The 26,970-nt window shown below is 34.8% G+C and overlaps 1 protein-coding gene across 1 annotated transcript in view; it reads right to left on the reverse strand.

Moving 5' to 3' along the window:
* Window positions 1-653: 653 nt before the first annotated feature.
* The window catches only part of KLHL4 (kelch like family member 4), a 137,212-nt gene continuing 110,895 nt past the window's right edge, over window positions 654-26,970 (reverse strand). The window contains exons 6-11 of the mRNA XM_033110896.1: window positions 26,419-26,605; window positions 15,513-15,737; window positions 13,834-13,996; window positions 11,862-12,074; window positions 3,868-4,039; window positions 654-2,108 (exon numbers count right to left, since the gene is read on the reverse strand). Of these exons, the coding sequence (XP_032966787.1) occupies window positions 2,049-2,108; window positions 3,868-4,039; window positions 11,862-12,074; window positions 13,834-13,996; window positions 15,513-15,737; window positions 26,419-26,605 (1,020 nt within the window). The 3' untranslated portion in view covers window positions 654-2,048. The remainder of the gene's footprint in view (window positions 2,109-3,867; window positions 4,040-11,861; window positions 12,075-13,833; window positions 13,997-15,512; window positions 15,738-26,418; window positions 26,606-26,970) is intronic.

Genomic DNA, 26,970 nt, shown 5'->3' on the forward strand with positions numbered 1-26,970 from the left:
GCTAGGCCATTGTGGCCTGAGCACAGTTTTCAAATGCAGCTATGCAGCAGTAGCCCTGGGCAACATACTACGTATCTGTTCTACTAATCAACAGCAGATAAAAATGAAACAAGCCCAACTGAACCATCAAGAAGATGGTATTCAATCTCCACTTGCCCGAGCGGCATTACTCTGGACATCTTGTCTTGATCTCCCTATTGGTGCCATCTGGCTGTGACTGAAACATTGGCAGGCTGGGCTGCAATAGGTCCTTTGATCTTTTCTTTGCCCACTGGCTCACACTCCATTTTAACTTGACAGGCCAAGCTGTGCACTGGGGATAAAAGTTTATGTAACTCTTCTACATTGATTTGGATAAGGTATGAATTCAAAGATCCAACAGAGCTGTGTGTGTGTGTGTGTGTGTGTTTGTGTGTGTGTGTGTGTGTGTCTTTTATTTTTTCATAGCATATCTATGTCTCCATCTCTACCCCTACTACTCAAGATGTCAATAGCTCTCTGTTTAGAATTAAAGACAATTGCAGGGGTAAGGAACAAAGGAAGGAAAATATATTTTTATATTTAAATACGGTATTTTAGCTGTTTGGATAAAAATATTAAAAAGTCATTTCAAACTACATTTGACATAATCTAAAGCCACACTCTTTATAACCAGAGGAAATAGATTTTATTTAAATTCAATTTGTGAAAGTACAAATATCTTCGTACAACTTACATTGCTCTTTTCTTTTTAAACTTAAAAAGTAGTGGTACATTTTATAAGTGTCTCTCTGGATTTTACTTGTTGGTGTCACATACTACAATACAAAGCTTGTTTAAAAGAACATATTGCAGAAATTCTAAAATTGTACATTACTTTTAACGTTATTTTCATAAAGAAGTTTTTTTTTTAACATGTTACCTTAAATATTTTTGTAATGTGATAATGGAAGTAAAAATTTAAAGGTAAAATACTACCCAACTAGCCGTTTTGTTTTTTAATTCAAAAATGTTTATTGTAGTGCATATATCCTTAACATTTTCTGATGTATGAATATAACATTAACAGAAAAGCGTGTATTAGTACATAAAAGATTATTACAGAATTTATCATGGATTGAATATTTTTGTGTTTCCAAGTGTAATATTGTCGAACATCTCAATTTTACTGCACTTTAAAAATTGTTTTTGAAAATTTGTTAAACTTAATGGTAGGTGTTGACAGAGTTCACAGAAATGTTTGAGGAGAATATTACTTTCTATACGAGTGAGGCCCTGAAATTTTAAAGCTAAGGTCACAGTTTACATCAATATGATAAACATTCACTATTTTATTATATAGATTATGTATATGAAATGACCAGTAATATTTTGATGGTAACAAATCTAACAAGACAACATGTTAAGTAATACCAAATTTATGTGTATGCTTCGGAAGATGGTACTTACACAAGTGTAAGCTTGTGAAAATTTTAACATACTGTGATCATCACAACAAATTATGTCAATGATTTTTGTTTTCCCTCAACACAGTAAAAGCTTTCTTCTTGGTAAATGTGAGGTATCATTTAGCTATTTGAGATTTTTTTTTTTTGAATAAGAGAATGATGTCTTACTGAAAATCAGACTTTATATTTTAAGCTTTAGATGTTCTGTTTTATATTAGTTATGTTCCACATAATAGAGTACCTTTTTTTTTTAAGAAACAGAAAATGTTTTTAACTTCTCAGACTCTTAACAATTAACAATTCTTTTATAACCTCTCATATCTTGGACATTATCAATTTCTTGTAAACATTTTAAAGCAATGAGGCTAAACTTAGACTAGTGGACTTCCATTTATATTATCAGCTGTAACAACAAATAAACTTAACTCTTATAGGTGACGTATGTTTAGAAACTTGTTTTGGCTTCACAAATTAGAACAATTATAACTACATATTAAAATAACAGAAGAATTTTCATGTTTGATTACTAACTGAAGGGAAGAACATTTTTTTCTTCTTCTCTTCTTCCTACTCCATTTCTAAAAAAAATATCCAGTTTCCTTCCCTTTGATAAAGATAGCTTTATGGTAACTTCAACACCACAACACATGCACCAGCTCTTCCCATGTTAACAGGAACTTCCTAAAACAGGAAACAATAAAAAAACAAACAAAATAAAAACAAGAAAAGTAATGAAGTTTGAATGAACTCTCTGTTTAGCATAATATAGCATGTTGGAGTTGATACAGTCTTTAGCTATCTTGGTCTAACATACACCTCGCATAAAGACAAGGGAAAATGTAGCCCAGATAACAGTCCAGTGTGGTAGAAAAAATATAGTCTTTAAAATGATGTAGATCTGAGTTTGAGGAGCAGGTGATAATGAGTAAGTTCCACCTCTCTGGTAATTTCTCACTTGAAAAATTACAGCTAATGATACTTCAAGAATAAGTTAGAATTAACTGACATAATGAATGAAAATAACTTGGCATATAGTAGTTATTTTTTCACTTTTTTTCTTTTTATTTCCTTTTTATTTTTCAATTGCAGTTGACATTCAATTTTATTTTATACTAGTTTCAAGCGTACCGCATAGTGGTTAGACATTTATATAATTTAAGTGTTCCGGTAACTCTAATGCCCACCTGCCTCCATACATGTTATTACAACATTATTGACTATATTCCCTATGCTGTACTTTATATCTCTGTGACCACTCATTTTATAACTACCAATGACATATAGTAGTTATAATTCCATTATTTGTTAGTTCTGTTTTACTCTCTCCAACATTACACAATGAAACAGTGAAAATCCAGGAATAGAATCTAGGTCTCTTAGGTACTAGTTTATAATTTTCAGGAAAGTAAATTTCACCGGCTCAGACAAATATTTTGATTATTGTAGTTCACCTAACTCCTTGTTTGCTAAAATGTTTTCTTCCATTTCTAGCTGGTCTTAAGTATTGATAAAGTAAAGAGCTACCTACATAGCAGAATTTAAGTGATTCCAAGGGTCTTAGTAAATCAAATTGTTGAAGGAGATGGAAACCCATTATCAGCTGTCAATATAGTAACACATTTATTTAGAACAGTAACCAGCTCACTAGATAGAAAACAGAGCAGCATGAAATCAGTATAAGGGAAGGTGAAATTGGATATCAAATACAAGGTTTGCCTGTTTGTGGAAATGGTGAAGAGTTAATCAGACTTCATGTTTTTATTAATCCATTATGTAATTAGCAAAACACCATTAGACATTTTGGAATAAATATAGAGCTGCCACTGGAAAAAACTGTCAGGCACATCAATTTTGCTTTGCATCCCCTAGATGTGCTTTCAGTGCCCCTTCTTTACTCTCCTTGTAATTCCTTCTGTTAGATGCCCAGCACTCTTGAGATTGTTTAATTCCAGTCTCTCATTGAGCATTAATTTTCTTAAATGACTGATTAAGTTAAGACTGTCACAGTTTATACAATCTCTATGAGGAAGGGACTGAAAGATTTTTCTCCTGGGCATCAGCTGATAAAATGGGGCAGATATGGGTGGACAAGGACATTGCTCTTTGGTTCTCAAGTCATAATACATACATATAAAGTTGGGCAGAAAGTAAGGCTCTTGAATTATTGAACCTGACTCACTTTTCTGTCAAATGAATGATCCATGCAGTCAAGAGCTGGTTCTATCCCCTTTCATTTAAGTACTGATGGATCCTGCTAATAATCACTTAAAATCAACTAGTAATTTCATATAGCATAGATAAAGCACGTACTATAAATTTCACTAAGAAAATCTGGTTAGGCCCTAAAGGGTAAGAGAATGGAATTAATTCCAAACGTATATTAAAATATATTTTATTAAAACCTGAAATATACCAATTTGAGTACTTTTAATAAGAGTACCTGTTTCCATTCATCTTTCTGTGCATCATATGACTCAACAGTGTTCAAATAAGCATGTCCATCATATCCTCCAACCACAAAGAGCTTGTCTCCTAGGGCACACACAGCAACAGCATCACGAGGAACACTCAGAGGCGCCACAGTTGACCATGAATCGTTTTTTGGATCATACCTTAAGAGTTTAGGCATACAATTGAGAGGAGAAGTCCAATAGTGTTAACATTAAAATAATAAGCATTGATAAGATGTATACTTGTCTAATAGAAGGAATTAAAAATACCTTATAAATAATCAAGTGTAGTGTGACTAATAAATGTAAAAGGTAAGTAAGTACATGACAAAATTCTTTTCAGCCACCAGAGGACACTCAAAGCATGTCAAAAATATATCTCCTTTCTAAAACACCATGCATTTCTTTGCTCAGTACTGAGATTCCCCATGAGGAAATCTCACATATCAACATCTTAACGTTTTATGGAAAATGCACCGTCTCTCATTTAGTATGCTGGGTGGAGAGCCTTCATTTTTCTCTTATTCTCTGTTTATCAAAGTTATACATCAGATGCCTAATCCTGTTTATATGAGAGCATGCATTTTTTAAGTAAATCTGAATTACCTTTTAGTTTTAGAGAATGTAGTGCACTGGTTTTTAATACTATTTGCTATTAGAGTGACCATAGTTTTATCCTATATTTTGCCCCTGTGAGAATTCCTATTTATCTTCACAAGAGCCTTGGATTATTTTCCCCATTTTAATCTGAATTTAATTCCTTATCCCCAAAACTTTTCTGTCAGCAAAACAAAAGAGAATTCAGGAAGTGATATTAATTAAAATCTGCATCAATAATTCTTTCCTAAAATTTGAGACTATGATTTTAAAATACATAATACTAAAATCTAAAAGAGGTGAACAATAAAAGAAAACTCATATAGTTATACATGGAAATGATCTCTGATTTATGTTGGCCTATTTGTAAAATCCAAATAAAGATAATCATTTCACAAAAGAGACATTAATTCATTACTTTTTACTAATGTCCTTTATTTCTACTACCCCTCTTATTTCTGTTTTTATATCTTTAGTCATATTCTAAATTATCTGATCCAATCTCCCATGTGAAATTAACCTTACATCCAGTAACATTTTTAATAATATCTGAGATCAGCAATAATTAAGACAATATGAATATCCAGTAAATATTGTTTAGTGTCATGGACTATATCACCTTAAATCTGATGTTATAATAAAACCCAGAACCAGAAAATTCATGTCTATATCTTTAACTAAACTGAATATTCAACACAATTACTATTGTTAATTGAGACTGCACTGATTAACAGAGTACACACATATATGAATGGTGAACTAAGGCTCATAGGATTCCCTTACTTATTTGCAAACCAAACCCAAGACTGTTATGCATGGGCATGATAATTAATGCTCAAAAATATGGCTAATGTTCATATTATCTGGATAATGCTTGATTAAAAAGAGGGTTTTGGGGAATGTTGAATCTTTTGAAGAAAAAAGTTGGTAATATGGTTACCATCTGTAAAGACACAGGAGCAGTTATTAAATAAAGAGTAAGTTACCATATGTCTTTCAAATTAAAATAGCATCACATCTCTTTTTGTTTCACTTTTGTTTTTCTATCTCTCCTCCTTTATTTTTTTTTATTTTCCAATTACATTTGACATTCACTCTTATTTTATATTAATTTCAGGTGAACAGAATGGTGGTTAGACATTCATATAATTTATGAAGCGATCCCCCAATTAGTGTACTACCCAACTGGCACTAGACATAGAAATCACAATATTATTTGACCATATTCCCGATGCTGGGTTTAACATCTTCGTGACTATTTTGTAACTACCAATTTGTACTTCTTAATCCCTTCACCTTTCTTGCCCAGCCCCCAAAACCCCTATCTAGCAACACTCAGTTTGTTTTCTATATCTATGAGTCTGTTTGTTTTGTTTCTTCATTTATTTTGTTCTTTAGATTTCACATATAAGTGAAATTATATGGTACTTATCTTTCTCTGTCTGACTTATTTCATGTAACATAATACCGTCTAAGTCCATCCATGTTGTTGCAAATGGTAGCATTTCATTATTTTTTATGGCCAAGTAATATCCCATTGTATATATGTACCACCTCTTCTTTATCTAATTGTCTGTTGATGGGCACTTAGGTTGCTTCCATATCTTGGCTATTGTGAATAATGCTGCAATGAACAAAAGGTGCATATATCTTTTCAAGTTAGTGTCTTGTATTTCTTTGAATAAATACCCAGAGGTGGAATGGCTGAGTCATAAGGTAGTTCTAATTTTAATTTTATGGGGAACCTCCATACTGTTTTCCATACTGGCTGCACCTATTTGCAATCCTACCAACAGTGCACGAGGGTTCCTTTTTCTCCACATCCTCGCCAACACTTTTTTTTCAATTTTTTTTACATTCATTATTATTTTACATTAATTTCAGATCTACGTCATAGGGGTTAGACATTTGTATAATTTAAGAAGTGATCCTCCTAACTAGTCTAGTACCCACCTGGCGCTATACATAGCTATTACCATATTATTGACTATATTCCCTATGCTTTACTTGACATCCCGGTGACTATGTTGTAATTACCAGTTTGTACTTCTTAATCCCCTCACCTTTTTCACCCAGTAGCCCAACCCCCCCCTCCCATCTCTCACCTCACCCAATCTAGTGCCCATCTAACACTATACAGTTATTACAATATTATTGACTATAGTCCTCGTGCTATACCCTACCTCCCCATGACTACTTTGTAACAACCAATCCCTTCCCCTTTTCATCCACCTCCAACCCCTCCCATCTGGCAGCCATCAAAATGTTCTGTTAACTATGAGTGTTTCTGTTTTGTTTATTTTGTTCTTTAGATTCCACATATATGTGAAATCAATTTGCATCTGTGTTTCTCTGTCTTACATACTCCACTCAGCATAGTACCCTCCATGCCCATCCATGCCATCACAGATGGCAACAACCCATTCCCTTCCATGGCCGAGCTATATTCCATTGTATATATGTACCACCTCCTCTTTATTCATTCATGGACACCCAGGCTGCCTCCACATCTTGGCCATTGTAAACAATGGTGCAATGAACATATGGATGCACATGTCCCCTCAAGGTAGCATTTTGGGTTTCTTTGAATAAATACCCAGAAGTGGGATTACTGGATCTTTCTTTGTCTCATGTTATAGCCTTTGTTTTAAAGTCTATTTTGTCTGGTATAAGTATTGCTACCCCAGCTTTTTTTTTTTTTTTCCCATTTTCATGAAATAACTTCTTCCATCCCTTAACTTTCAGTCTATGTGTGTTTTTCAATCTGAAGTGAGTCTCTTGTAGGCAGCTTTTATAAGGGTTCTCTTATCTATTCAGCCACATTATGTTTTGATTGAAGAATTTAATTTGTTTACATTGAAAGTAATAGCTGATAGATACGTAGCTATTGCCATTTTATTATTCATATTTTTGATCTTTTCTTTTTCATCTTAAAGAAGTCCCTCTAACTTTCCTTGTTGGTGATGAACTTCTTTAGATTTTCTTCTCTGGGAAACTCTATCTGTTCTTTGATTCTAAATGATAGACTTTTTGGGTAGTCTTGGTTGTAGATCCTCGCTTTCTTTTGCTGTGAATATTTCCTGCCAATCCCTTCTGGCTTGCAGAGTTTCTGTTGAGTTTTAGAAAATTGTTTCTGTGTCCTTCTTTATGCTTACTATGTCTTCGTTGAAGTTCTCAGTAAGTTCCTTAAGCATCCTTATAATCATTGTTTTGAACTCTGCTCCTGGTAGATTACTGGCCTCCATTTTATTTAATTCATTTTCTGGAGTTTTCTCCTGTTTTTTTTTCATTCGGGACATGTTTCTTTGTTTTCTAATTTTGGCTGCCTCACCGTTATTGTTTCTACGCCTCCCAGTCTTGGCAGGGTGGCCTTATGTAGTAGGTATATTGTGGGGCCCAGTGTTGCAGTCTCCCTGGTAACCTGACCTGGGTGCTACAGGAGTGTCGCTTGTGTGGGTTGTGTGCTTTTCTGTGTAGTTGAGCCTTGAATGCTGTTGGAAAGTTTTGAAATAGAATTGACCCTCAGTCTTACTGGCTATAAAAGTTTGCCATGCTCACAGCATATGAGCTCCTCGTGGGAGCTGACACCATGGAGTGGGATTTGTCCCAGTGGGCTCTGGAATCTGCCACAACCACCCTTTAGGAGTGCCATACGTGGTGCTATTTTATGTATTCTAGATTTTTTTTCCTTATGCAATGGGTACTTTAAAATAAATTAAATTTGATTTATTGGTTAGTAAAATTATATAGGTTTCAAGTGTACAATTCTATCATACACCATCTGTATATTGCATTGTGTGTTCACCACCAAGTCAAATTTCCTTCCATCACCATATATTTGACCCGCTATATCCTCTTCTACCTCTCTCAATCCCCCCTTTCCCTCTGGTAACCACTAAATTGTTGTCAGTACCTATGAGTTTTTGTTTGTATTTTTCATTTGTTGCTCTGTTTTATATTTCACATATGAGTGAGATCATATGGTTGTCAATGTTTTCTGTCTGACTTATTTCACTTAGCAAATAATGTCAAGATTCATCCATGTGGTTGCAAATGACAGTATTTCATCCTTTTTTATGGCTGAGTAATATTCCATTGTACATATGAGCCACATCTTCTTTATACAATCATCTGTTGAAGGACACTCTGGTTGTTTCCATGCCTTGGCCACTGTGAATAATACTGCCTAGGAATAAACTTAACAAAGGATGTGAAGGACTTATAGATTGAAAAACTGTAAGACATTAGAAGACACACACACAAAAAAAAAAAAAAAAAAGGAAAAAAATTCCATGTTCATGGATTGGAAGAATCAGCATAGTTTAAATGGCCATATTACCCAAGGCTATGTACAAATTTTAATACAATCTCTATCAAAATCTCAATGGCATTTTTTAAAAAAGAAATAGAACAAAAATTCATTGGATTTGTATGGAATCATAAAAGACCCCAAATAGCAAAAGCAATCCTAAGAAAAAAGAACAAGACTGGTGGTATGACACTCCCTGATTTCAAATTATACTACAAAGCCACAGTAATTAAAACAGCATGGTATTGGTAGAAAAACAGGCACACAGATCAATGGAACAGAATTGAGAATCCAGAAATAAACCCCCATGTATATGGGCAGCTAATTTTCAACAAAGGAGCAAAAAACATATCGTGGAGAAAAGAAAGCCTCTTCAATAAAATTGGAAACACACTACAAAAGAATGAAACTAGACAGCTGTTTGTCACCATATACAAAAAATTAACACAAATTGGATCAAAGACCTAAATATAATGTCTTGTATTTTTTCAGTCTATAGGTCCTTCACATCCTTTGTTGAGTTTATTACTAGGCAGTTTTATTCATGGTGGCCAAGACATGGAAACAACCAAAGTGTCTTTCAGATAGGTGATTGGATAAAGCAGATGTAGTACATGTAACAACATAGTGAAAAGGCAACCCCCAGAATGAGAGACTCGATTAACAAATTATGTATCTGACAAGGGATTAATATACGGAATATATAAAGAACTCCTATGACTCAAAACAACAAAAAGATACGAAACCCAATTAAAAATGAGCAAAAGACTTGAATAGACATTTCTTTAAATATACAAATGGCCAATAACATATGTCAAGATGCTCAATGTCACTAATAGGGAAATTCAAATTACAACCACAAGGAGATATTACTTCAAATTCATTGGGATAGCTATTAAAAACAGAACAAAACAAAACAAAACAAAAAAACAGAAAATAACAAGTGTTGGTGAAGATGTGCAATAATTGGAACTCTTTTGCTTTGTTGGAGGAAATAAAAAATGGTGCAGCCTCAATGGGAAAAAAAAGTATGGAGGTTCCTCAAAAATGTAACAATATAGTTACCGTATGATAAAGCAATCCACTTTTGTGTGTATACCCAAAAGAATTGAAAACAAAGTTTCAAACATTTGTACAACTATGTTCATAGCAGCATTATTCACAGTATCCAAAAGGTGGAAGCAACCTAATTGTCTACTGATGAATGAAAGAAAAACAAAACGTGACGTATACATACAATATGATATTCCTCGGCTTTAAAAATGAAAGGGAATTGTGACAAATGGTATAACATGGATGAACCTTGAAGAATTGTGCTAAGTAACATAAGCCAGTCACCAAAGGATAACTACTTATGACTTCAGTTTTATCACATGCCTAGAATTGTCAGATTTATAGACAGAAAGTTAAATGGTGGTTGCCAGTAGTTGAAGTGAAGGAGAAATGGGGATTTATTATTTAATGTGTATGGAATTTTATTAGATTGGTGCAAAAGTAATTGTGGTTTAAAAGGTTAGAAACAATTGCAAAAACAGCAATTACTTTTGCACCAACCTAATAGTTTGAGGAGATGAAAAAAGTTCCGGAGATAAATGATGGTGATGTTTTCACAACAATGTGAATGTACTTAACACCACTGGATTGTACATTTTATAATGGTAAAAATGGCAAATTATATGTCATGAAATTTTGCCACACTAAGAAAATAATCTGGCATAATGAAGAGGTGATCAATAATTACCTTGCTAACTATTGGTAGAACTATTGTGGATAATCTCAGTGTCACATATATTTGGCTGTACTATAGTATACATATGAGGCATTGCTTGACCTTATTTACATTTTGCATAATGTTAAAATATGTTTGCATCTCTTAAGAACTGATCTCAGGAAAAGCATTTCAGATATACACTGGGTAGCAGGGAGTTGGTTACTTAAGATTAAACTTAAAAAAAAATAAAACTACCACCGATCAATTATTAGGGAATTAGAAACAAAGCATTATCCATTATGATTCAGTGGTATCCTTCTCAGAAGAAGAAGACTGATATCTCTTCCTTTAGTCTCTTCTTTCTACATGTATCCTATATATCACTGCTAAATCAATTTCCCCCAAACGACTCTAATGTCAGTTCCCCCAAATTTAATTGTCCCTTTGCCTACAAGATAAAATGTAGGCTATCCAACAATCTAGTACTTAATTGTGCTTTGAATTGGCCTTCTAAATCACATTTCAACATAAAGTCTCTGCTCTTGTCTACAAAGCTTTCTCCTTTACTTCCATAGTTTTGGTTGTGCTTTTTCCTACACCTGAAATGCCCTCCATTCTTTTTTATGCTTACGAAGTACAAATTCTACGTACTCCATGAATTTCTCTTGAGGACACCATCCCATACTGATGTTGGCTTTCTGAATTCTGATAACCGTACTGACTGTAAGTTTGTCATTTGTTCTTAAGTGAATATCATTTTACTATTATGTATATTTTTTGTATTGTGAAGGACGTGAATGGTATAACTACAAAGTCATATGACTTCTTTTAACAAACATCATACATTATTCATCTAAATGAATGTCTGCTATTCAAAGAAGTTACCTTTAGGAAATTAAATACTTAATGCAATAAAGTCATCATTCAGAACATTATTAACATGTCTCTTAGGAAATTCTTTCTGTATATTTTGTGGTGGTAAGTCTTCATCCTTTGAGGATTGATTTTATTTTTGAAACAGTAAATTTAATTCGATTTGAGGTGATGAATAGGGTGAGTGATAGCTTGGGATAAAATTTCTTTATTATTAGATCCCTTTTTTCTCATTATTTTATAGGTGACTATCAAATAATAAAACAGCATATTCTTTTTATATATTTCTTTAGCTGGATGTGAAATGCATGAGGAGGAGAATTTCTTCAAAATATTTTGAGTCTAAAAGTAAGTGTGCAATTTTACAAAGGACTAATGCTCTAAAAGGATTAACACTTATTTAGAAGCCTAGTTTCTGGCAGCTTAAAAATCGTTCTCATTTCTGAAAAAAATAACCAAATAAATACATACATAATTAAATACAAACATTTTACCTTTCCACACAGTCAGAAAGCCTGGAGCAATGGTTAGAAGCAGGGGCATCATGACCCCCCACAACATATAAGAATCCGTTGTATGTCGCAACTCCCACACCTCCACGTCTCTTGGACATTGGAGCACACAGACTCCACTTGTTAGTGTGTGGGTCAAAGTATTCCATTGATTTCAGGCAGGAACTTCCATCACGTCCACCAATAGCATATAGCCTAGAAAAAAAGATAGAAGTGTGTGTGTGTATATATAATTTCCAGATTATGCATAGAAAGAACCTTGCACAAAGCATTTTAAATTTCTGACTATATATTCTACATATTCTACTCCCTTAGTATTTTGTAGCAGGCAGCCTTAGTTTGTGAATGGATAGTTACTTGAAGGCACTTCTGAAGTTCTTCCTACCCCAAACTTCCCTGTGTCATCATTTTTGTGAAAGTTACTTTAACATTAATAGATTAAAAGATCCCATAGAAAATTAAGTACACAGAAAGAAGGGAGGTATCAAAAACACTGGCAATGTTCATCAATTTTACCTCAATAAAAGCTGGACATTTAAAAAAAAAAGGTAAGATGTTTTTAAAGACCAACTCCTAAAACCTTACAATTTTAGCTAGGTTCAATTTCTTAGCATTAGAATCCCCATTGTTTTTATGAACTACTTTATTTAGTAAAAAAAATACATTTGTCACTAGGAATACTTTAATTTAATAAATAACTAAGGGAATAGAATAGAACCCAGAAACCAGATTTTTTCCTAGGAAGATATATTGGCTATGACATTTCTCCCATAAACTTTAAAATACCAATTCTTTCAATGAGAAATATTTTAAATCTAATTTAAATTTCATTCTGCATCAATGAAGATAAACATTTACTATACCATATGTCTAAAACTGCCATTCATGCTCAGTTTTGAACAATACAAGTCAGCAAAACAAAATTAAAATAGGGTCGAATTTGATTATTTCAAGCTGTTCTGTAATACGCAAGAGATTGTTATTGTGTCACCTGATATTATTCAGGTCAGGCCAGAGATAGTCAGATTTAGCAGTATTTGAAGCTCTAAGACACTGTAAGGCTGGGTCTCCTCTTAACTATAGACATTTCCTACTTTTTTTTCTTTGCATAAGGTTCTATAACCCATCTGTGTTGAAATTTCTGCTGAGCCCATTTATGTGATGAGGTATCAGCTTGATACATAGTCAGTACAGACACACAAGGCTGTCTCCTGCCATATCCTGGTGTCTGAATTTGTCATCTTTCAAGTCCCTCCCATATGTTGGTTATTGTCTCCAAAGGTCCCTTGTCAGAAAGCATACGATTAACTGGAAGGAATAACAAGTCAAGCTCTTAGCAACCTCTAACATCATTGGATTTTAGTATATTAGCTTTCTCTTATAGGTACGTGATCAGGAAGAAAGAAAGATTGAGAAAGACAGGACTAGAGGTAATTCTAGAGTTGTGAACACTAAACAGTCGGGAGAGTGTGTGGTAAAGAACAAAAATGATTGCCCTATTACAAAGGCAGTTCGAAGGTTTGATAAGTCAAGAATCAGTTATAATGCAAAGAGTAGTAGCAGCTTATTGCAGGTAAAACTGGAACTTGTTTGTCTAGAAAAGCCCTTCTCAAATTTAATGCACACACAAGTCATTTTATTAAAATGCTTATTCTGATTCAGGAGGTCTAGGATAGGGCTAGGATTCAGCATTTCTAAAAAAATCTCAGGTAATGCTGATGCTCCTGGTCCCAGGACCACACTTGAATAGCAAGAGACTATAGAATATTTAATTAAATATTCATTTTAGACAAGTATTTCCATCATAATGAAGGGGAGGTTCCAAACAAAGTCCTTTTATTACTGATAACTAGGATGTCCTGATTGTTGGAAATGTTTATTGATTGATGGATCACATCACCAGCTGTAACACATGGCCTAGGAACAAAGACCATGCATCTTTGGGTTTACTCACTTGTTGTTTAATGCAACAACACCAACTGTGCTTCTAGGAGTTGACATACTGGCCACGTAATTCCACTGACGTCCCTCAGGGTCCCATCTTTCTACAGTATTTAGATAACTCCATCCATCATGACCACCAACAGCATACATTGGTCCTTCAAGTGTGGCTACACCTAAAGGATAAATATCACATGAGAGCTCATGTAGGTATAACATATATAATGGCTATTGTTTAATTTTGTGAGCAATTAACTGCTTAAAAAATTTGGTTTTGTTTCTTAAATGATTTTGTGTGCACATAAATAACTCACTGATCTAAATATAAAACTAAATGAAGTCTTTTAACCCTAGGAAATTTTCAGGCATAGTTACTTTGGAAGTATCATGGAAGTGAATCATTGTTGTAATACTGAAGTCAAATGAGGTAGTGGAACACACCATTTCTAGGAATGTGGCAGAAAAGAGAGGTTGACTCTTTTTCTGGCATAATCTCAATGCCGTTTTTTGAATGTAACAGGTAAATGAGCTATGACACTGAATCTTAGATAAATCTTAGAATTGTAGGCTGACTGTGGTAGGTCTTTTTAATCCCTGCTCTTTATTATAAGGATTTAAAAAATGTTCCCATCAGATAATTACATAGACAGGGTTTTTTGAGGTTTAATTAGAAATTTGTTCTATTAGATACTATAAATATCTCCTTTCTAACTGCTTCTCATCTGCCCTGGGAATACACATAATTGGCTATCCCCCCCTCATCTTTTTTGCCATCTCAATGAGCATCTATACCCTCATCACTTCTCCTTCATCAGTAAATTTAAAAACTTGCTCTGACTTCTCTGTAACGTATGTTTTCTAAGCTGTGTCTCGGAACCACAGTGGTGCAATTGAGCTGAATATAATTACACAGTCAACAATTTGACATAGACAATTTATCAGATAATTTGGGGCAAACAATACCAGACTTGGATGTGCCACATTTTAGATGTGTAAAAGTCAATTCTTAAAACAAAACAAAACAAAACAAAAACAAAACCAAGACAATTATTCTGTGTTTTGTTGAACAAGCTCAAAACTGCATTGAGTCTAGCATGAATAAATATGGACTCTGACAAATATCCAGGAGAATTAAAGTTCCCCAATGTTCCAGAAATCTCCACTCCATCTTTCTTAAACTTCTTTGGAACCTCTGGCTTCCATATAACTTAGAATTGCTCTCAACCAAAGTGTTTTGCTTTTTTGTCTTTTTTCTCCTAAATACCCCTGCCTTCGACTTGCATCATAAGATTTTTGCTGAAATACAGATTTGCCTCTTCTAGGAAAGGACATAATTCATCTAACTAGAAACACAATGTTTCTCAATCATCAAGTTCTCTTTCCTCTACATTGAACTTAGAAGAAAACTCCCTGCTGTTCTTTTATGTTCCTCACTAGTGTATTCCTTCTAAAAGTTTTCATCCTTACTAACATGGGACTCCTTTTAGCTATCAGTGGAGGAGAGGCAGGTTTAACAAGTATGGCATCTGAAACAAGAAAACAGTTTCAAGGGGGTTAACCATTTGCTTCAAGATTTTGGAGACATTCTGACTAAGGCTTTGGCTAAATCCCAATAATGTGCAGTGAATTTCATTTTTAAATAGCTCTACTAACTATATATTCTTTAGAAACTATGTAACATTAAGCTCTTACCTAAGCCGTGCCTATGCGTTGACATGGGAGGCATCACAGTCCACATTTTGCCAACTGGATTAAAACATTCTACAGTGTTCAAAGTTTTTAAACCATCTCTTCCTCCCACGACATAGAGCTTATTATCAATAACTGCAACTCCAAACTGAAGCCTACGGCCACTCATCGTGCCAATATGTAGCCAGCTGTTGGTCCTGAGGTCATATTTTTCGATTGTAGTGGTACCTGTTAAAGGAGTATTGAACAGTAGTAAAAGCCACTTGTATGAAAATTTTAATTGGCATCACTAACATTATATTTGGGTACCTATGATTTATAGAATAGAATCAGTGCTTGCAACTCAAATTATAGTAAATAGTACAGATGACTCTCCAACCTGGCAGACAAGTGAGGGTAATATTTTACCACTCCTGGATTCAAACAGAAGAATTGGAATAAAATAGTTTATTTAATGTGTATGGTTTATACACTCATAATGGCTTCTCTGGCTATACTATACTACTGGTATAGTATACCAGTACTAACATGAGTATCGAACACCATATTTTATGACAAAAACTTATCTTGGAATCTATTACTGCCTGTCTACACATCCATTAGAGCTTTAATGACCTATGACTATTCAGTATATTATTAATAATTTATGTCCTTTTATTTTATTCAGTTTGGTGTGGGTGTCTGCGTATGTCAATTTAAAATACAAATGATGAGGAGGACGTCATTGGAATGGCGGCAGCGAGGCGGATTTCTTGAGTTCTCATACAGAGCTTAACACAAACAGAATATCTATAAGCCATCAAAGGACTCTCTGCTCATCACACAGAACAGCTAAGAGACTCGTAGGAGGATTACTTGAAGGTGGGCAAATTGGTCGAGCAGGGGAAGAGGGAAGGAAGCGGACTGGAGACGCAGCCTGCAACCACGGCTGGGGAGATGCAGGGGATCCCAGGACAGAACAGAGACCACAAATACCAGGAGGTGGGCTCTTTCCCTGCATCCCACAGCTCATCTCTCCTGCTGAGAGAGCAGCATATCCAGCATTTGAGGCAGAAACCTCAGCTGAGACGTCCAGCTGGGCCGTAGGTCGGACAAAGGATGTAAACTCCATACCTGGGCCCCTCCCCCCACTTTTCCAATCCTACCCACGCCCTTCCAGAGACTCAGGCTGGCTCCTGAACTGAGGAGTAGTGTCAGATTACAGAGGAGCCCTAGCGCTCAGGTTCTGGGAAGACCCAGCTTGCAGCTGTGACCCAGGGAAGAGGCTGGGAAGAGTGTGACACTGCTGGACTGGGAGAGAGAAGACCCCTCCATCCAGAACCCCCACCCTTTCTGGCCTGCTTAGGGCAGGGCGATTACAACTGCAGAGACACTCCCAGGGATCAGCAGTAGATGGCAGACGCAGCTTTGGGCTTTCAGCAGCTCAGAAATCTCCTGCCCACCACACACACACACACACACACACACACACACACACACACACAGTAGAAGTGCCCTAAGACTCAGGAGAACTGGGCACAGGGCTGGTTGTGTTACTCTCAGTGCACATATGTACAGGCAAGAGCAGAAACTGCACTGACTTTGTAGAACCTCTCATCCAGAACCCTTAGCCCCACTCATCTAAATCTGTAGTCACAAGGTCACTCTGGGCACCAGATGACTGGCTCTGCCTGCACAATGCACAGAGGACTCTTTGATACAGAAGAGGACAACCTGAAGATTACTTGGTGGGCTTAAGCCAAGACAGGCACTGCTTTTTTTGTTTTGTTTTGTTTTTATATCTTTGATATTTTTGCCTGTGTTGAATGTGGGTTATTGGCTGTTTTTACATGTGAATGTATTTGGTTTTTCCTTTCTTGTTGTTGTTGTGCTTGGTGATTTGCTTTGTTCTGAAACTACCCTACACCAGGGCCCAGCTCAAGAGGCACAAGATTCAACACACCAAGAGGCCAACTCCAGACCAAACCAGAGTACTACCGGGTTTGATGTACAAGTGACACACCCAGAGGGAGTTCTCTACAAGCACAAGAGCCCATAGAGACCAAGCCTCATTTAAGAGGTCAACCCTCACCCAGCAGAACATCCTGCTGTAGACAGAGCTAAGCCTCACAACTAGTCAGCCAAGGAGTCAATCCCACCTACTCACAAGCTAAAAGCAATTAAAGATCAATTTTAACAGGACAATATACACAACACTAGGTTCACCTTTGGAGCACAGACAGAGGATAAGAAGGAAGTGGTGCAAGTCAAATATACAGGACACATACTACATAAGATAACACAGCAAAAACTAAGAACCCTAGGGGATCTACCTAGTACATCGAAGCAAACACAAAGAGTTACCCAGAATGGGGAAACAAAGAAACATGTCCCAAATAAAAGAACAGAAGAAACCTCCAGAATTGGACCAAATTAAATAGAGGTAACCAACCTATCAGTGATGGCATAAAGAATGATAGAGAAATCATAATGAATAACCAATTAGAACTAAATAATACAATAACTGAAATAAAGAGCACACTTGAAGGAATTACCAGCAGGTTAGATGAAGCAGAGGATCGAATCAGCGACTTAGAAGACAAGTTAGCAGAGATCACCCAAACGGAAAAACAAAAAGAAAAAAGAATAAAAAATAATGAAGACGGTTTAAGGGACCTCTGGGATAACATCAAGCACAACAACATGTGCCTCATAAGAATACCAGAAGGTGAAGAGAGGAAGAAAGGTATCAAGAACATATTTTAAGTAATAATGTCTGAAAACTTCCCTAACTTGGTGAAGAGAACGGACATACAAACCCAGAAAGTGCAGAGAATTCCAACCAAGATAAACCCAAACAGGACCACACCAAGACACATTATAGTTAAAATGCAAAGGTTAAAGACAAAGAGAGAATCCTAAAAGCAGCAAGAGAAAGACAGAGGGTTACATACAAGGGAACTCCTATAAGACTATCAAATGATTTTTCTACAGAAACGTTGCAGGCCAGGAGGGAGTGGAAGGAGATACTCAAAGTGATGGAAAACAAAGGCCTACAACCTAGATTGCTTTATCCAGCAAGGCTATCATTTAAAGTTGATGGACAGATAAAGAGCTTCCCAGAAAAGAATAAGCTAAAGGAATTTTTTACCACCAAGCCAGCATTGCAGGAAATATTAAAAGGGCTTCTGTAAACAGGAGAAAGATGAAAACAATCTAACTACAAATTTTAAAAATGGCAATAACGATGTACCTATCAATAATCACTTTAAATGTAAATGGATTAAATGCCCCAATCAAAAGACATTGGATGGCTGAGTGGATAAGAAAGCAAAACCCTTGTATATGCTGTATACAAGAGACTCACCTCAGATCAAAAGACCCACAAAGGCTGAAAGTGAAGGGTTGGAGTAAGATATTTCATGCAAATGGAAATGAGAAAAAAGCTGGAGTTGCAATACTTATATCTGACAAAATAGACTTTAAAATGAAGAATATATTAAAAGACAAACATAGGCACTATATAATAATAAAGGGATCGATCCAACAAGAGTACATAACCCTAGTAAACATCTAAGCACCCAGCATAAGAGCACCTAAACATATAAAACAGATATTGACTGACATAAAAACAGAGATCAACAGTAACATTATCATAGTAGGGGACTTCAACAGACCTCTGACAAAAAGGGACAGGTCTCCCAGACAGAAAATCATTATGGAAACAATGGGCTTAAATGACACATTGGACAAATTGGATTTAATCGATATTTTTAGAGCATTTCACCCCAAAGCTGCAGAATACACGTTCTTCTCAAGCACACATGGAACATTTTCCAAGATAGACCATATGTTAGGCCACAAAACAAGTCTTGATAAATTTAAGAAAATTCAAATCATACCAATTGTCTTCTCTGACCACTGTGCAATGAAATTAGAAATGAACTACAGGAAAAAAACTGGAAGACACACCAATTCATGGACGCTGAATATCATGTTACTAAATAATGAATGGGTCAACCATGAGATCAAGGAAGAAATCAAAAGATATCTCAAAACAAACGAAAATGAGAACACAACGACCCAAAATCTATGGGATGCAGCAAAAGCACTCCTAAGAGGGAAATTCATAGCACTGTAGGCCTATGTAAAGAAACAAGAAAAATCACTAATCAACAGTTTATCATCACACTTAAGGGAGCTGGAAAAAGAACAGCAAAATAAGCCCAAATGGAGTACAAGGAAGGAGATAATAAAGATCAGAGCGGAAATAAATGAAATACAAAACCAGAAAAACAATACAAAAGATCAATGAATCCAAGAATTGGTTTTTAGAGAAGATAAAGAAAACTGACAAACCTTTAGACATACTCATCAAAAAAAAAAAAAAAAAGAGAGAGAGAGGACCCAACTTAATAAAATCAGAAATGAAAGAGAAGTGACAACGGACACCACAGAAATACAAAAAAAATTAAGAAATTACTATGAGCAACTATATGCCAACAAACTTGACAATCTGGAAGAAATAGACAATTTTCTAGAAGCATACAACCTTCCAAGGCTAACTCAAGAAGAAACGGAAAACCTGGATAGACTGATTACCACCAGGGAAATTGAATCAGTAATTAACAGTCTCCTAACAAACAAAAGCCCTGGACCAGATGGCTTTACAGGTGAATTTTACAAAACGTTCAAAAAAGAATTATCACCTATTCTCAAGCTCTTCCAAAAAAACCAGAAGGAGAGAAGGCTCCCAAACCCTTTTTATGAGGCCACTATCACCCTGATACCAAAATCAGACAAAGACACTACAAAAAAGAAAACTACAGGCCGATATCTCTAATAAACATAGATGCAAAAATCCTCAACAAAATATTAATGAACAGAATTCAGCAATACATTAAAAAGATCATACGCCATGATCAAGTGGGACTCATCCCTGGTATGCAAGGGTGGTTCAACATCCTCAAATCAATTAATGTGATACACTACATTAACAAAATGAAAAATAAAAATCATATGATCATATCAATAGATGCAGAAAAAGCATTTGACAATACCCAGCAGCAATTTATGATAAAAACCCTTAAGAAGGGAATAGAGGGATCATATCTCAACATAATAAAGGCCATATATGATAAACCCACAGCTAACATCATACTCAATGGAGAAAAGCTAAAACCATTCCCCTTAAGATCACGAACAAGGCAATGTTGCCCACTTTCTCCACTTCTATTCAACATAGTGCTGGAAGTTCTAGCCACAGCAATCAGACAAGAAAAAGAAGTAAAAGGCATCCAAATCGGTAAGGAGGAAGTAAAATTGTCATTATATGTAGATGATATGATACTATATATTGAGAACCGTAAAGAGTCCACCAAGAAACTATTAGAGCTGATATATGAATTTCGTAAAGTAGCAGGATACAAAATTAATATTCAGAAATCAGTTGCATTTGTATATACTAATAATAAAATATCAGAAGGAGAAATTAAGAAAACAATCCCATTATAATTGCTTCAAAGACTATAAAATACATGGGAATGAATTTCACCAAAGAATTGAAAGATCTGTACTCAGAAAATTATAAGACACTGAAGAAAGATGTTAAAGAAGATACAAATAGATGGAAACACGTACTGTGTTCATGGATAGGAAGAATTAATATAGTTAAAATGTCCATACTGCCTAAGGCAATATACATATTCAATGCAATTCCTATCAAACTACCAATGACGTTTTTCACAGAAATAGAACATATAATCCTAAAATTTATATGGAACCACAAAAGACCCTGGATATATTGGCAATCTTGAGAAATCAGAACAAAGTGGGAGGTATAATGATACCTGACATCAAATTATACTACAAGGCTACAGTAATCAAAACAACATAGTAGTGGCATAAAAACAGACACATAGATCAATAGAACACAATAGAGAGCCTGGAAAGAAATCCATGCCTATAAGGTCATTTAATCTATGACAATGGAAGCAAGAATTTATTGTGGGGTAAAGACAGTCTATTCAATAAATGGTGCTGGGAAACCTTGACAGACACATGCCAAAAAATGAAGCTGGACTATCTCCTTACACCATATACAAAAATAAATTCAAAATGGCTTAAAGACTTAAATGTAAGGTCTGAAACCATATAACTCCTAGAAGAAAATATAGGAAGACACTTTACAGACATTCCCGGAGTAAGATTTTTACTGATATATCCCCTTAGGCAAGGGAAGTTAAGAGAAAAAATAAACATGTGGGATTACATCAAACTAAAAAGTTTTTTTCACAGCAAAGGAAACCATCAGTAAAACAAAAAGGGATCCTACTGAATGGAAAAAGATATTTGCCAATGATATATCCGATAAAGGGTTAATATCCCAAATTTATAAAAAAGTCACTGAATTCAACTCCAAAAAAACAAGCAACCCGATTAAAAAACGGTCAGAGGACATGAAGAGACATTTTTCTAAAAAGAACATACAGATGGCAAATGGACATATGAAAAAATCTTCAATCTGACTAACCATCAGAGAAATGCAAATAAAAACCACAATGAGATACCACCTCACCCCAGTCAAAATGGCTATGATCAATAAATCAACGAACAACAAGTGCTTGCGAGGTTGTGGAGAAAAGGGAACGCTTGTGCACTGTTGGTGGGATTGCAGATTGGTGCAGCCAGTATGGAAAACAGTATGGAGGTATCTCAAAAATCTGAAAATGGAACTACCTTATGAACCAGCAGTTCCACCTCTAGGTATCTATCCAGAGAAATCCAAAACTCTAATTCAAAAAAATGTATGAACCCCTATGTTTATTGGAGCACTATACACAATAGCCAAGACATGGAAACAACTGAAATGCCCATTGGTAGACGACTGGATTAAGAAACGGTGGAGTATTACATAGCCACAAAGAAGAAAGAAATCTTACCATTTGCAACAGCATGGATAGACCTAGAGAACATTATGTTAAGTGAAATAAGTCAGACAGAGAAAGACAAATAACATATAATCTCACTTATATGTGGAATTAAAAAAAAGAATAAATGAATGAACTAATCAGAAACAGTCTCAGAGACATAGAGGAAAAACTGAGGGTTGCTAGATGGGAGGGCGGGTGGGGATAAGGAGGAAGGTGAGGGGATTAGAAAGCACAGTCAGTAACCACAAGATTGTCACGGGGTTGTGAGAGTTAATTTGGGGAATGTAATCCATAATGTTGTAAAGATTTTATAGGGTACCGATGGACACTTGTCTCATTAGGGAGACCACCTCAGGGATGATGTACATGCCTGATCACTGCACTGTACACCTGAAGCTGAACAATAATGAATGTCAACTACAAGTTTATATGTGTATATATATTATGCATGTATGTGTATATGTGTGTGTGTGTGTGCGTGTGTGTGTGTGTATGTTATGCATATAGTTTTAAGAAGCGGAGTACAACATTAGGAATAGAGACAGTGGAAATATAATGGCTGTGTGTGATGTCAGAGGGATAGTGGATGGGGGAAGGGGGGTTGACACAGTGTGAGGGATATAAATGATAAATGTCTCTTACATTGTTTTGTGCACCTGAAACTAAAAAAAAAAAAAAAAGGCCAAAAACAATCAATAAAAACAAAATACAAATGACTAAAGGAACAGGAATATAAATTCCCTTTAAATGGGCCTTTGTTGTACAACTTTCATGATGGTAACACAAAGGATTATAATTAAGAATACAATTATTGTTTATTAGAATTAAAAATGTAATTCTGAGGTATTGTCTCCTTTATGTGTCAATAAAAGGTCATTTTCTACTTAATTACTGAAATATCGAGTTTACTACTGTAGTATACTGTCACCATAGCGTAGTAAATTATCACTTCTGTAGGCGATGCTTTTTACCAGTCATTCATAATAGCTGCTATTATTTAGTAGAATTTTATTTTGCACAATAGGAAAATTTCTGATTAAAAACCAAGATTGGAAATGAAAGAATTATTTCACACTAAGACAGCTAATAACATATTTAGGCAATTTCATCCCAATTTTTCAAAGTCAACCATAAGAATAAAAAAAAAAAAGAAAACGGTTTTCAGTTTTGCTCTTCTACTGGAAGATTTGTGGTGAAAATATAATCCATTAGTTACAGTGAAAATATAGTTAACATCTGGCATATCCACTGGCCAATTATAAATCTGTGGTGTGGGGTTATATCAAGTCAAAATTTAAGCAGAGTATATATACTATCTATGGCTGCTTCTGAAAATTTTTCTGTGTATATTGAATTAGTGGAAACAGTGTTTCTTTCTTTTCTCTAATTTTAAATATTTTTGCAGTGAATAGTACACTATAAGTATTTCTGTCTCAAGAGTTTGAATTTTCACAATAAAAACTTGTGAATATACAGGTACTGATTTACTCTACTTCTTTAATCCCTGCATCTTTTACTGATAATGTGGATTTTGCTAAATGATGATTTACAGATCAGCAACTGCTCTTTTAACTAATAGCTTGATGAGAGGTCAAATGATACCACAAAGCAGAGAATCTTTTCTACACTAAATATCTCTGGATGATACTGTTAAAAGTGGAATATATACAAAAAAAGTCACAGCTACTTTCACTCTGTCAACCAGCCAATTTTCTCTGAATGTTTTTGTATCTTTCCACTCCCTCATTCCAATCTTCCAAAATCTGCCTTTCTATCCTCTCCTTCCTATTTTAACATTTTATTTCAAACTCTTCATTAGTGGAATTTACCAAAGAGCCAATTTAAACTAGGAAATGAAGGCTATGCTGCACTAATTATTAAGATTATGAAAATGATATTAATAGTGAAGTAATTAGTCAGGAAATCTTACAAAGTTACATTAGTCAGCTGTATATAGAAGATTTACACTGAAAGGATATAGAAGTCTGTTTTAGGCCAGGGTAATTTTTCTTCTGGGCATTAGATTAAATATAGTAGATATATTTACTCCATATCTCTTATTTGCACCTACGAACATATATGACTAGTAGTTCTGTATGTTGAATTCTGAAGCTATCTTCAGCCCAGTTGCCCACCTTCACTATTGCTCCAACTAATCAAAATGGAAATCCTCTAGCTAAGTTACTATGACAACTCTATATTTGATGGGAACACAGACTTTTTAAAACTTATCTCTCCTTAGGTCCTGCTTTGTAATTTTTCTGTGTAAATTCACCTTCTTCCCTGAAACATTGAAAATATAGTTTCTCAATTCATTTCTAAGCTCCTATTCATCCCTCATTTATGATTTATTTTAGCAGGGAACACAACCAACCAAACTCTGTAGTATTGTTGGGAACACGATAGTTCCTGTAGTTTGAATATATCTGATTTAGTCATTTCCTCTATTTTAAAAATAATCTAAAACTGACTACATTAGCCTTTAATTTGTCCCTTGTTATACTGTTTCTCAGAATTCATCGTGTTTAATAAATGGAAAGTTACTGAATACCTTGTATGTACAAAAGCCCAAAGTTTACCATTTGACAGTTGTTAAATTTTTACTCTGTGCTCACTCAAACAAATTTCTGATGATTCTTTTGATATGCATGGTAGGATTTAGAGCTTACCCAAGCCACCTGTGTGATAGCTATATTTAGCAACTAATTCCAAGTCAATTGTATGAGTCAGAGAGGAAATTAAAGACTGAGGAAGTACTGTATTTCCTAGACATCAAAAGGTGAATGTTCAAAAAGTATTTATAAAGATGTTAAGTGAAACAACAGACTGTAAGAAAAGGCATATAATATAGAAATTATTTTTTATAGTTTTGTGAGATTTGAACTGTAATTTTAAAATGTAATACTAATTTATATAGATAAATGTTACCCCCTTAATGTTTTTGCTATACTTAGTTTTATTTTCTGTATTTTTTTGGTTTATTTTTTTTTTAAAATATTATGTTTATTGGGATGACATTGGTTAGTAAAATTATATGGGTTTCAAGTGTACAATTCTATAATAATCATCTATATATTGCATTGTGTGTTATTTTCTGAAGAACAGTAGTTTTGTGAAGTTACTTGACTACTTTGGAAATAATTGCATTTGCAAGCAATATTTGCAATATAGTTGCAAGACTATATTGGCATATCTCCTATATAGTCTTCCAATTTCCAGTTGTATATAAAAAAATGAATCCTTTCTAGTAGCACAAGACTTTTGACTTTTGTATAATTTTCTACAGATGTCAAATGACATTTACATGTGAGATCTGGCAAATTTAAAGTGGGTTGGTTTTATTTCCTACACAGCCTACTCTAAATTACAAAATCCTTGCCTCGTTGTTTTGGCCTCATGAGTCTACAGACAGAAATTAAGTGTAGAAAGGTAGAACTACAGAAAAATAGGTTATAAGAAGGGTTCCAGGTAAAGATGATGGCTTCAGAAACTGTTCCTTATTGTATTTGATAAAATTCTTATGTAAAATCATTACTTTATCCCAGGTTTGAATTGCTGATGTTGTTATCAACATGTCAAGATTCTTTTTAACTGGCCTTTGAGCATCTAACAAGAAATTGACAGCAAGGAGTTAGAGGCCACTCTTCTATTTCTGTCAAAAAACATATTTGGAGGACCTCATCCCTTCCATTTATGATAAACTTTAAATAAGGTTTCCCTGAAAATATCTTATATTGCAAAGTAAATACTCAAATTTAAAAATTTCTGCCACAGTAGTACCTATTAAGAGTTTAGCCAACACTAATTAAAGGGTTACACCCCATAAGGTATGAAAAAAAGGTTACAAATTTACATAAAGTACCCTGTTTATGAAAGTTAGTTTTAGATGCACACATTTAAATATGGCTTTAATATCACCCGCATCATTTGGAGGGTGTTGAGAATATACCTTCTTTTTTGAATGATACTTTCTAAATTAATTAATTTGTTTCTGTTACCTTTCAGAGCATCCATGCCTCCCACAGCATAAAGCGCCCCCACAGTTGATTTTCTAGGCTTTGTCCGAGGGCTTTGCATCATGGGTCTTCTTTCAGGTAAGAGATGATACTTCATAGCTTCTATCAGGAGTTTCTGACACTCAAGATCACCAGTAAACATGGAGCTATTTTCAAGATCTGCCAGTAACTGAAAAGTAATGATGCACAGTATATGAAGTGGAGTCCACCATTACAAAGAACGAATTTTGGAGAAAACTCAAGCTACTTCAGATGTAGTACTGTTATTATTTAATATCTTAACTTATTTAGCAACATCTTTTTATGTTCACTTATGATTTAAAATGATTAAAAGCCTCATGGTATTAGCTAATGACCTATGCAGATTTATTTGACATATGCATCTTTTGAATATATATACATATAATCTCAACGAATGAAAGTGAAAGCACTCATAAAAATGTGTTACTGAAAGCAGTCAAAGAGAATGACTTTGTATGCCAAAAACAAGCATCTCCCAGTCTATGGCATGTAGCTAGAGAAGCAGCTACGTTT

Source organism: Rhinolophus ferrumequinum, chromosome X (assembly GCF_004115265.2).
Source record: "Rhinolophus ferrumequinum isolate MPI-CBG mRhiFer1 chromosome X, mRhiFer1_v1.p, whole genome shotgun sequence".
Lineage (NCBI taxonomy): Eukaryota > Metazoa > Chordata > Mammalia > Chiroptera > Rhinolophidae > Rhinolophus > Rhinolophus ferrumequinum.